Below are 12596 nucleotides of genomic sequence, written 5' to 3'. Positions count from 1 at the left end.
CTGTGATCGGCTGGCCTCCCCATGTCCGCACACAGCGGGCAGTGGGGGGCCGCCGAGCACTGGCTCGCACGGTGCTCTTTGGCACCGCAGCGGTAACACTGACCGCTGCGGTCCACCGGCGAGGTGCACCACTGCCTCACGTGCCCCAATTCGAGGCAGCGGTGACACTGGAGCGGGCGCGGCGCGAGGATTTCTACTCGCGCCGAAACCCACCCCACCAACACCCTCCCGGATTCCGCCACCTTACGGGCGGCGGAGAGGGGGCACCGGGCCCACACTGACCCGAGGCCGGAGGGCGACCTACGGATCTCTCCGATCCGCAGGTCCTCCACAGGACAGTCCCCCGCCCTCGCAAGGGCACGGGACACATCCTGTGCGCTGACCGAGTCGTCCAGCCCACAAACGCGCATCTCCGTGCGCTTCGTGGGCCGGGCGACCCGGACACCTCGCTCGCCCAGCTGCTCCCGGAGCCTCTGGGCGAGACGATCCGCCTTCGCGCCGCCTTCTGCACCGGGGATCTCCAGCAAGAGACCCCCGGTCACGGCCCTCTTCGCCCTCACGGAGGCGATGCCCAGCTCTTCCAGGGAGATATTCTCCCTGGCGAGCCGCATCGCCTCCGCGAGGGTCAGGTCGCCCCCCTGCGCAACGGTCAGCGTCACCGCTGCCGTTTTTGGGGGACGACCTGGTCGTGCCTTCCCGACCTTCGCGGCCTTTACCTTGGCCGCCGGCGGCGGAGGCGGAGGCTGCGGTTGCGAGGCCTTCCTCGCCGCCCGCTTCGCCTTCCGCCCCACCACCTCACTCCACGCCACCCCCCCTTGGGAGGGTGCTGTGGAGGACGCGACCACCGCGACCGAGGGTATCGCGGCCTTTACCTTGGCCGCCGGCGGCGGAGGCGGAGGCTGCGGTTGCGAGGCCTTCCTCGCCGCCCGCTTCGCCTTCCGCCCCACCACCTCACTCCACGCCACCCCCCCTTGGGAGGGTGCCGTGGAGGACGCGACCACCGCGACCACGGGTACACCACCCCCCTTGGGGGTCGCGACCCGGAGCCCTGGTGCCGCAACGCTGGGCGGAGCCTTCACTCCGCCCTTCTTTGCCTTCCCCGACTGTACCGGAACAGGTCGGGGAGGCACCGCCTTCCTGCTGACCGCTCTTCCGGCGAGGAGCTCCTCCCGGAAGGCGGCCAGCTTGCCATCAATCATGTGCCCAATCCTCCTCAGAAGATCGTCTTCTGAGGAGGACGGGGACTTCTTCACGGGCGAAGTGCGGGTGGAGGGGCCCGCGGTGCCCCGCACCACTGCCGCCGCACTCCGCTTATTTACCACCGCCGAGGGACGCGGCGGTGGAGGAGGAGGGAGGATGGGAGGGAGGGCCGCGCTGTTCCACAGCGCCTCTGCCCTCCTCCTCCCCTGTCGCTCCTCCTCCAACAGGAGCTGCAGACGGGCGTTCCGCCCTCTGAGCTCCCGCGCCGCCTCCCTCATTTCCTCCGCCGCGGCCTTCAGGGCCTCCGCGCCACCGCTTTTCTGCCCCTTAAAGGCGCAGGCAGCGGCGACTTTCTCCACCCGCCTCAGGGACGAGGAGATCCTCTCCGATATCTCCTCGGTCACCTCGTCCCTGAGGCAACTCAGCCTCACCGACGGGCTCATCGCCCCGCCCACCTCGACGACGGCCTGCCCCGTCCTCTTCCTCTTAGAGCCTATGTGGCTCGTGCTGGAGGAGAAGGACGAGACCGACGCCGTCTCGTCGTCCTCCTCCACCCTCCACGAAGCCGGACCTGGCGCTGAGTGGGGCGCGAGCGCCGCCACCCTAACCCCAACCCCGTCTCCGTCCTCCCCAACCGACAAAACCCGCCCCATCCCCATTTTATTTTCTGTGTCCATAAAAGTCCCACGAGATGGTCGGAAATAAAGGTCCACCCGGGCAGAGCCGCCTTACCCGGGTAAGCCTAATACTCCGGGGGTTCGGCAGGTTCCCCGGAGGTGGTCGCTTGGGATTGGGCCTTCTCCCCCAACCATGCATCCCATCGCCGCGCACCATAGCTTAGGATTGGAGGGCGATTTTATAGAGTCGCCATACTCGTGGCCCAGGCGGTTAAGCCAAGACCCCCGTTCCTCCTGCCGTCACGTACCATTCACAAAACCAATAGGGAATTGTGAATGGGTCGTTGTGACGACCAACAGGAGGCTTACGGTGTGTGTATGACTCGGGTACCCCGGGTTCGTTAAGCCCGTACTGCAGCTGAAAGGCTGGCAGCCCCTGAGGGAACCAGTTCACCACTTGCTTACCAGCATACTGCTTCCAAACTAGCTCCCAGCTGACTTACTATCTCACTGCTTGCTTACTTGCTTATTGATAGCTTCCTAGCTTACTGCGTGCCTTCTAGCTTACTGTTTGGTAACTTGCTAATTACTTACTTACCATCATACTGGATGCATACTAGCTTACTAGTTGCTAACTTGCTAACTGCTTTCTCACCAGCACACTGGTTGCATACTAGCATAGCGGTTGCTAACTATCTTACCGCTTGCTTACCAGCATACTGCTTCCCTACTAGCTCCCTGCTTACTTACTAGATTACTGCTTGCTTACTAGCTAACTGCTTTCTGACTCGCCTCACAGCTTGCTGTCTAGCTTACTGGTTGCTTACCAAGTTATTGGCTGCTTACTATCTTACTGCTTCCTTACTAGCTTACAGCTCCCTTACTAGCTTACTGCTATCCCACTAGGTATCTGCTCGCGTACTACATTACTGTTGCCTTACTAGCTTACTGCTATCTTAATGGCAAACTGCAAGCTTACTTGCGTGCAGCATTGAAACTACCTTATTGTGTGCTCGCTAGCTTAATGCTTGCGTCCTATATTACTGCTTGTTTTCTATATATACTGCTTTGTTAATATCATACTGCTATCTTACAAGCTTACAGCACTCTTACTACCAGACTGCGCTTTTACTAGCTTACTCCTTCCTCCCTAGCTTACTGCTTTCTTTCTTGCTCAGTGATTGCTTGCAACCTTACTGCTCTCTTACTAGCTGACTGCGTACTGCTAGCTTATTGCTCGCTTACTAACATGCAGCTTGCATACTATCTAACTGCTTTCTTACTATCTGACTGCATCCTTAAAAGCTTACTGCTTGTTTACGAGCCTAAGGCCTGCATACTAGCTTCCTGCTTGCTGACTGCCTTATTGCTTCCTTCCTAGCTTGCTGCTTTTTTACCATCTTACTGCTTGATTACTAGCCTAGTGCTTGCTTTCTAGGTGGGTGGTTGCTTACTGGCTAACTTCTGTCTTACTAGCTAACCCCTTTCTTACAGGCTTACTGCTTGCTTACTAGCCTAGTGCTTGCATACTAGCCTACTGGTTGGTTACTAACCTACTGTTTCCTTCCTAGCCTACTGCTTCCATACCAGCTTTCTGCTTGCTTACTAGTTAACTGCTTCCTTACCATATTACGTCTTGCTTACTAGCTAAGTGCATGGTTTCTAGCTTACTGCTTGCTTAAGATCTAACTTCTTTCCCACTGGCTAACTGCTTTTTTACTGGATTACAGCTTGCCTACGAGCATACAGCTTACCTGCTAACTTAGTGCTTTCTTACTAGCTAAAGGCTTTTGTTCTAGCTCACTACATCCTCACTAGCTTATTGTTTGCTTATCAGTTTGCTGATTGCTTAGTAGCTTATTGCTTCCTTACCGGCTAATTGGTTTCAAACTAGCCTTCTGCTTGCTTAATACATTACTGCTCCCTTGCTAGCTTCGAAACCCCATACCAGTATTCAACTTTCTTACTAGCTTGCTGCTTGCTTACTAGCATCTCGGTTTGTTAATAGCTACCTGCTTTCCTACTAGCTTAATGCCTCTTAACTAGCTTACTGTTTCCATGCAAGCATGCTTCTTCCTAATTAGCTTACCGCTTGCCTGCTAGCTTACAGCTTGCCTACTAGATTACGTCTTTCGCACTAGCTAACAGCTTCCTTACTAGCTTCCGGCTTGCATACTAGCATACTGCTTAGATACTAGCCTAATTCGTTCTTACGTGCTTACCGTTTGCTTGCTAGCATACTGCTTGCTGACTACCTTTCCACTTGCCTGCCAGCATAATGCTTGCTTTCTAGCCTACCGCTTTGTTACTAGCTAACTGCCTTCTTACTAGCTTTCTGCTTTCATACTAGCTCACAGCGATCTTACTATCTTACTGCTTGCTTATTATCTAACTGCTCTCTAACTTGCTTAATACTTTCTTATTAGCACACTGCTTTCTTACTGGCTAACTGGTTTCTTACAAGATTAATACTTCCTTGCTACCTTCCTGCTATTCTAGCTAGATGGAGATATGCGGAGAGAGGTGTACTGCGGCGTTCCGCAGGTGTCGGTCCTCGGGGCACTCCTGTGGAATGTCGCATACAATAAGGTTTTGCGGGCCGACCTCCCTGACGGCGTCAGCGCCGTGTGCTATGCGGATGACACACTGGTGCTGGCCGTTGGGGCGCACTGGGGGAGGGCCAAGCGCCTCACGGAGGTGGGGGCGCAGCGCGTCGTCGGCATTACCTTAGTGCTTTCTTACTAGCTTACTACCTACAACCCTTACTACTTTACTGCATTCTTACTGGCTAGCTGCTTTCTTACTAGCTTATTGCGTTGTTACTAACTGACTGCTTGCTTACTAACATACTGCTCCCTTACTAGATTACTGCCTGCTTGCTAGATTATTGCTTTCTTACCAGCTTACTGCTTGCATACTAGCCTCCTGCTCTATTAGTAACATACTGCTTCCTTACTAGCTTAGTGCTTTCTTACTAGCTTAATGCTCCCTTACTTGATTACTGCTTGCTTACAAACTTACTGCTTTCTTATCAGCTCACTGCTCCCTTTCTAGCTCAATGCTTTCATACTAGCTTACTGCTTGCATACTAGCTTGCAGAATGCTTCCTAGCTAATTGCTTTCATACAGGCTAACTGCTTGCTTACTACATTACTTCACACTTACAGGCTTACTGCTATGTTACTAGCTTACTGCCTGCTTAATAGCATACTGCTTCCCTACTAACGTCCTCCTCGCCTACTAGCTAACTGATTACACACTAGGTTACAGCATGCATAATAGCTATTTCCTTCCTTACAGATCCCTACCCGCTTACTAGCTCACTGCTTGCTTACTACCTTACTGCTTGCTCTCTAGCTTACTGCTTCCTACTAGCTTCTGCTTCCGTACTACCCTTCTGTTTGCATTCTAGCTTACTGCTTGCTTTATCTCTTACTGCTTGCTTACTAGATTCCTGCTCGCTTACTACCTCACTGCTTGCTTACTAGCATACTACCTCCTTACCAGCAACCTGCTTTCTTACTAGCTTACGGCTTGCTTACTAGCTTACTGCTTGCTTACTAGCTTATAGCCTGCTTAATAGCATACTTCTTCCTTACTAGCTTCCTCCTCCCTTACTAGCTCACTGCCTGCATTCTAGCGTACTGCATGCTTACAATCAAATTTCTTTCATACAAGCTTACTACTAGCTTACTAGCTTACTGCTTGCTTACTCGCTTACTAGCTCACTGCTTGCTCACTAGCTTACTACCTCCTTACTAGCAACCTGCTTCCATAGCAGCTTACTACTAGCTTACTAGCTTACTGCTTGGTTACTAGCTTACTGATTTCTTACTAGCTAATTGTTTTCTTACTAGCCTGATGCTTGCTTACTAGCATACTGCTTTCATACCAGCTTACTGGTTGCTTACTAGCTTACTAGTTGCTTACTAGCTTACTGCATGCTTACAATCTACTTGCCTTCATACCAGCTTACTGCTCGCATACTATCCTACTGCTTGCTTACTAGCTTGATTCTTGCCTTCTAGCTTACTGCTTCCTCACTAGCTTCCTGCTTGCTTACTAGCTGGCACTTTCATTCTAGCTTGCTGCTTGCATTCTAGCTTACTGCTTGCTTACCAGCATACTGCTATCTTACTAGCTACCTGCTTTCATACTAGCTTGCCACTTGCTTACTAGCTTACATGATGCTTACTACCTTACCGCTTGCTTACCATCATGCTGCTTCCTTACCAGCTTCCTCCTCGCTTGCTAGCTCACTGCTTGCATGCTAGCTTACTGCTTGCTTACTACATAACTGCTTTCATACTGGCCTGCTCCTCGCTTACTAGCTCACTGCTTGCTTACCAGCCTACTGCTTGCATACAAGCTACTGCTTGCTTAAAAGCTACCTGCACGCTAACTAGCTAACTGCTTTCTGACTAGCCTGCTGCTTGCTTACTAGCTTACTCCTTGCTTACTAAATTACTGTTTCGTTACTAGCTCCCTGCTCGCATACTAGCTCACAGCATGCTTACTAGCTTGCTAATTGCTTACTAGCTTACTACTTGCTCACTTGCTCACTGCTTGATTACCTGCTTACTGCTTGTTTACTAACATACAGCGTTCTTACTAGCTAACTGCTTTCTGACTAGCCTGCTGCTTGGTTAGCACTGGCTTACTGCTTGCTTACCCGCAGACCGCTTCCTTACTAGCTCCCTGCGTGCTTACTAGCTTACTGCACGCTGACTAGCTCACAGCTTGTATACTAGCTTACTGCTTGCTTATTATATTCCTGCTTTCTTCCTAACTTACTGCACCCTTACCAGCCGATTGATTCCTTACAACCTTCCACCTTGCTTACGGGCTTACGCCTTTGCTACAAACTTTCTGTTTTGTTACTAGCTTTCTGCTTGCTTACTAGTTCACTGCTTACTTACTAGCTTACTGCTTGCTTACAAGCTCACTTCTTGCTTACTAGCTAATTGCTATCTTACCACCTCACTGCTTGGGTACTAGCATACTGCATCCTTACTAGCAGCCTGCTCGCTTACTAACTTACTGCTTCCTTCCTAGCTTACTGCTTGCTTACTAGCTTACTCCTTGCTTACCAGCTAAGTGCTTTGTTACTAACTTACTGCTTTCTTACTAGCTCAATGCGTGCCTACTAGCTTACTGCTTGCTTACCAGCTTACAGGTAGCTTTCTAGCTTCCTGCTCGCATACTAGCTTACTGCTAGCTTTATAACTTACTGCCTGCTAGCTAGCTTGGTGCTTGCATTCTAGATTACAGTTTGCTTACTAGCATTCTGCTCCCTTACTTGGTCCCTGCTCGCTTACTAGCTTACTGCTTGCTTAGTAGTTTGCTGCTTGCTTTTGTAGCTTGCTGCTTGCTTTGTAGCTTACTGATTGCTTGCTAGCTCACTTCTTTCTTCTTAGCTTACTGGTTACATGCTAGCTTACTGCTTTCCTACTGGCTAACTGCTTTCTTACTAGTTTACTGCTTGCTTACTAGCATACTGCTTCCTTATTAGCTAATTGCTTTCTTACTAGCCAGCTGCTTGCTTACCAGCTTTCTTGTTGATTACTAGCTTACTGTATGCTTACTAACAGGCTGCTTCCTTACTAGCTCCCTGCTCCCTTACTAGCTGACTGCGTGCTTACTAGCATGCTGCTTGCTTTCGAGCTTACTGCTTGCTTACTAGCATACTGCTTTCTTACTAGGTAATTGCTTGCTTACTAGCCTGCTGCTTGCTCAGTAGCTTACCTGTTTCTTACGAGCTTAAGGCTTGCTTAAGAGCAGGCTGCTTTCTTACTAGATTCCTGCTAGCTTACTAGCTCGCTGCTTGCTTACTAACTTACTGCTTGTTCACTAGCTTACTGCTTGCTACTAGCTTCTGCTCACTTACTAGCCTTCTCCTTGCATTCTAGCTTATTGTATGCTTACTAGATTGCTGCTTGCTTTCTAGTATACTTGTTCTGTTTGAAATGGGACCTGATTCGCCCTTTTTTGTTAAGGACTGGATGGCGAGGTTTGGAGAATGAAGAATGAACTCATAACAAGTTGTAACTTTATAAAGCATGGAACTTCACCGGATTAACAGAAACAATATATTGAGGCGTAAATGGTTTTAGTTGATAAATCCCGCCACAAAGAACTGTGAGAGTACCGTAAAACAAGCGATTTGAAATTAATTTTGAAGTTCACACCGTTCGCACTTAATTGTTTGCTATTGGTATCTCAACGGCGATCGCGCACCGCGATCCGGCTCGGTCGAGCGTGACCCGAAAATTTCCGACTTTTGCCGAATCGCGAGCACGATCGCCTGTGAGCTCGCGCGTATGCTCGCTACCGTCAGTGGATCTTTCCGTTGAAACGGAACACACCGCCCCCCTGTTGAATGAACTAATTTAACAATCGTAGGGTGCAGTAAGATCGTAGTGAGTGACAACATGTACTGGTGTGAACATGAGTGTGCACATGACGACGCAATAAGTACGTGTACATTACAATCTAACTTAAATCTATATAGCCTTACATCTAAAGTACAGAACCATTACGCTTAATTTAGAGTCGTTTCGTTCGTCTTGTCCGCGTGAATCGAAACGGGAAGAAAGCACACTTTCGCGAGTGGTCGTTTATACGTGGATTGTGCGGTTTTAATAGAGACGGCGCGGACGAGACCGTCGCTTCCCGGATGGCAGTCGACGATGCGACCGAGTTCCCATTTACACGGCGGGAGGTTCGAATTGCGGAGCAAGACAAGCTGGCCCTTTTTGGCGAGGTTTTGGACTGTGCGCGATTTCGGGCGCTGGGAAAGCGTGAGTAAGTAGTCCTGCTGCCACGATTTCCACAATTTTTCCGTGAGTCTCTGTAGAAGTTGCCAGCGAGATAGTCGGTTTTCTTGTATGTTAAGGACGCTGGGCTCAGGTGGAGCCACGAGAGGGGACCCGATCAGGAAATGGCCCGGTGTTAAGACCAAGTACTCCTCGAGGCTGTCCGACGTGCTTCCAAGAGGCCTGGAGTTATGACACGCTTCGACCCGACAGAGCAGCGTTGCTAGTTCCTCGAAGGTTAGAGTGTGGGACCCGATAGTACGTTTCAGGTGATATTTGAGGCTTTTCACAGCAGCTTCCCAGGGTCCTCCAAAGTGCGGTGCATTGGGAGGTAAGAAATGCCATGAAATTCCTTTTGACGCTAGGAAATTGTTAAAATTTGGTTCTCTCGTGACGGATTGGTGGGCTAAAGCTAATTCGCGGTTCGCGCCATGAAATGTAGTGCCGTTATCGGAGTACATAGCGGTTGGGAGGCCGCGTCGAGATACAAACCGATGGAAAGCTGCTATGAAGGCCTGTGAACTATAATTACTTACGAGCTCAATATAGACCGCCTTAATTGTCAAGCAAACAAAGATCGCAATGTATGCTTTGGCAGACTTATGACCCCGGCCTGGTGTTGTCCGGGCTTGAATCGGCCCTGCATAGTCGACACCGGTGTGAGTGAATGGCCGTTCTACTTGTTCGACCCGCGGAGCCGCAAGGACCCCATGAGCTCCTGCGGAATGGCAGCCCTTTCACGAGTGCATGCTACACACCGATAAAGGACAGCTCGGATGGTCGTTCGCGCTCGGATGATCCACTAATGGTTCCGAAGGTAGGCGAGAGTGAGTTGGAGGCCGGCGTGAAGGAGTTGACGATGAGTGCTTGTAATTAGGAGTGTTAAGAGTGGATGAGCTTTTAAAATAAACGGTGTCTTGGCTTTTACAAATAATCGTGCGTTTGACAGGCGGCCTCTTGCGCGAATCAAGCCGTCCGAATCGAGGAAGGGGTTCAAGGATTTGAGAGGTTTCGATTTCGACATCAGGTGAGTTTTGCGGAGAGCATTCATTTCTACCGGGAATACCTTCGATTGGATGCGCCGCACCCAAAACATTTCGGCCCAGTGAATCTCATTGGGACTCAAAATTGAGAGAGACGCCTTGGGTGACGGAATGGGTTGGGTGAGTGGATCCCTTTGTCTCGCTTGCGTTCGGAGATTGTCGATGAAACGCTTAACATATGCGATGACTCGGTAAAGTTTTGGCCACGAGGAATATCGTTGTTCTAATTCCCAGGGAGCTGCGGTAGCGGTCAGGATTTTGATGGTTTGGCCCCTTTCCTCCTCGGAAGCATCCGGAGCAGTGACGTAACGTGAATGGGGCCACTCCTGGGGATTCTTTCGAAGCCACTGTGGTCCTGACCACCATAATCGGTGAGATTTTAACTCGTGTAACGCGCATATCCGACACGGGACCGCGAACCGAGCACCGTCGCGGCCGAGTCCCCGCGACCGGTGGTTTCCCGCGCGGCCGCTAGGCGTCCGCGACTTCTCGCCGCTAATTACGCGCCGCGCGAGTATTAATACCGGGCCACCGGCCGGATTCGGCGGACTCGTGTCTTGCTCGTCGAAGCCTGTTCAAGTGGCGAGAGATACGTACGAACCATACGGGTCTACACGAGCTCCGACTTTTTGCAAACACGAGAGTGCGAGGGGCACTCTCGCGACCAATCCGCCGAACCTCCCGTAACCCTGGATACTGGGTCGAACCGCTCCTTCTTTCCTACCCTGGCCCTACCGACATCGCGGCCTCGTAGCAGCGTAGGTAGGGTACTGTATGCCCTCTCCCCTCCGCTGAGCGCCTGAACGCTCTTTGTGCCGCTCTCTTCGAGCGACCGACCACTCACCGCGCCGTCCTCCGTAGCCCTAAGTGTACATAGACTAAGTGTTGTAAGATTAAGGTAGAAATAAATACGCCTGAAACAGTAACCAGGCCTTCGTCACTCACCGCAGCGAATCCTCGACCGCCGACTGAGTCAGCACCGCCAACCTTCCTCCGCGTCCCCCTCGAATCGGGCCGTCCAAGGGGGAACGGTCACAAGTAGATTAAGGTAGAAATAAATAAGCCTGAAACAGCAACCCGGCCTTCGTCACTTACCGCAGCGAACCCTCGACCGCCGACTGAGTCGGCACCGCCTACCTTCCTCCGCGTCCCCCTCGAATCGGACCGTCCACGGGGGAACGGTCACACACGGTTAATGAGATTCCACGGGAAGCACAGTCCGCTGGATTGTCATCTATCGGGACGTGATGCCAGCTTGATTGGAGCACAAGTGTTTGAATCTTGGCAACGCGGTTCGCCACAAACATTTTCCACCGCGAAGGTGATTGTTTCACCCACGTTAACGTGATTTGAGAATCCGTCCAACAGTGACAATCCATTGGCCTGTTCATCAGGGACGTCTGAATGAACTTGATCAATCGAGTAAGGAGTAGGGCAGCGCATAGCTCCAATCGAGGGACGCTGACCGTTTTTACTGGAGCAACGCGAGTTTTCGCCATTAGAAGGGCCGAACTGACTGTCCCATCCTCGAGAACACTTCGGAGATAGACCACCGCAGCATATGCCTTTGTTGAAGCATCCGAAAAGCCGTGAAGGCTTTGAGTGGTGAAGACTCTTGGCGAGGTTTTCCGAGGAATCGTGAGTAAATGGAACTCGGCAAATTCGGAACAAAATAAGCGCCATTCTTGAAGATAGTCAGGCGGAACTGTATCATCCCAGTCGCACTTCAAGGACCGGAGTTGTTGGAGGAGAATTTTGGCTAGTACGACAAATAGAGCGACCCAGCCCATAGGATAAAATAATTTGGCGATTGAAGAAAGCATTTCGCGCTTGGTGGTAATTTGATTGCGTGAAGTCAATGCATGGAATTAAAACTGATCTGTGACAGAGTTCCACCTTAGGCCCAGCACTGAAATATTTTCGTCGACTTGAAGGAATGCACTGACGGCTTAACCGTGATTGGCCTCGTCGATATCGGACAACAGCCGGCTGTCGTTGCTCGCCCATTTGCGTAACGAAAAGCCTCCCTTTTGAACCAATAGGGTCGTCTGGTTGCGGATCAGGCGCAGTGACGTGAGGACGTCACTTCCGAAGAGGAAGTCGTCAACGTACGCTTGGTAGTTTAAAACTTGCACTGCGTCCGGGTAGGAGGAACCTTCGTCCTCGATTAATTGTCTCAACACTCTGAGAGCGAGATATGGCGCTGGAGTTGTGCCATATGTTACCGTGAGCAGCTGGTATTCGTCAATCGGAGCAGAAGGAGACTCGCGCCAAAGGATGCGCTGAAAATCGACATCATGAGGGTGAACGAGGATCTGCCGATACATTTTTTCGATGTCGGCCGCGTAGACATATTGGAATTGACGACAGCGAATCAGGATTGCGATCAGGTTCTGTTGGAGTTTTGGCCCACTGTGCAAATGTTGATTAAGGGATTTGCCATTTGAAGTGCGACTGGAAGCGTTGAAAACAATGCGAAGACGCGTCGTTTGACTAGTTTGGCGAATAACAGGATGGTGCGGAATGTAATAAGCATTTGGAGGTGCTATGGGCGACGGTGGATCCACCTTTTGCATATGCCCAAGAAACTGGTATCCCGAAAGAAATTCCTGATATTCGCGTTGGGAATTGGGGTCTCGTTTTAGGCGATTCTCTTGAGATCGCAAACTGCTAAGCGCTCTCGATCTGGAATCTCCGAGGTGAATCGGTAGGTCGTCTCGAAACGGCAATCGGACAATGTAAGGGCCTTCTGAGGTTCGCGAATGTGTTTCAGCGAAATGACGTTCGCAATTTTGTTCGTCAGGTGTCAAAATCGCGGGAGTTGGGAGCTCCTCGACTTCCCAGAAGCGGCGCAGATTGTGGTCAAGGTGTTCGAGGACGGACAAATGGTGGATGTGGACGTCATCGGGGCCGGGAGTTTG

General features: G+C 51.1%; 1 protein-coding gene across 1 annotated transcript; it reads right to left on the bottom strand.

The window, feature by feature from the left end:
* Positions 1-11624: 11624 nt before the first annotated feature.
* Positions 11625-12251, bottom strand: LOC143349562 (uncharacterized). Its single transcript, XM_076780910.1, has one exon. The coding sequence runs from the start codon at positions 12249-12251 to the stop codon at positions 11625-11627; it is 627 nt and encodes a 208-aa protein (XP_076637025.1).
* Between the last annotated feature and the right edge of the window lie 345 nt (positions 12252-12596).

This window comes from Colletes latitarsis, chromosome 13 (genome assembly GCF_051014445.1).
Source record: "Colletes latitarsis isolate SP2378_abdomen chromosome 13, iyColLati1, whole genome shotgun sequence".
NCBI lineage: Eukaryota > Metazoa > Arthropoda > Insecta > Hymenoptera > Colletidae > Colletes > Colletes latitarsis.
Note: the sequence above shows the minus strand (reverse complement) of the source record. Positions and strands in the feature narration are given on the sequence as shown.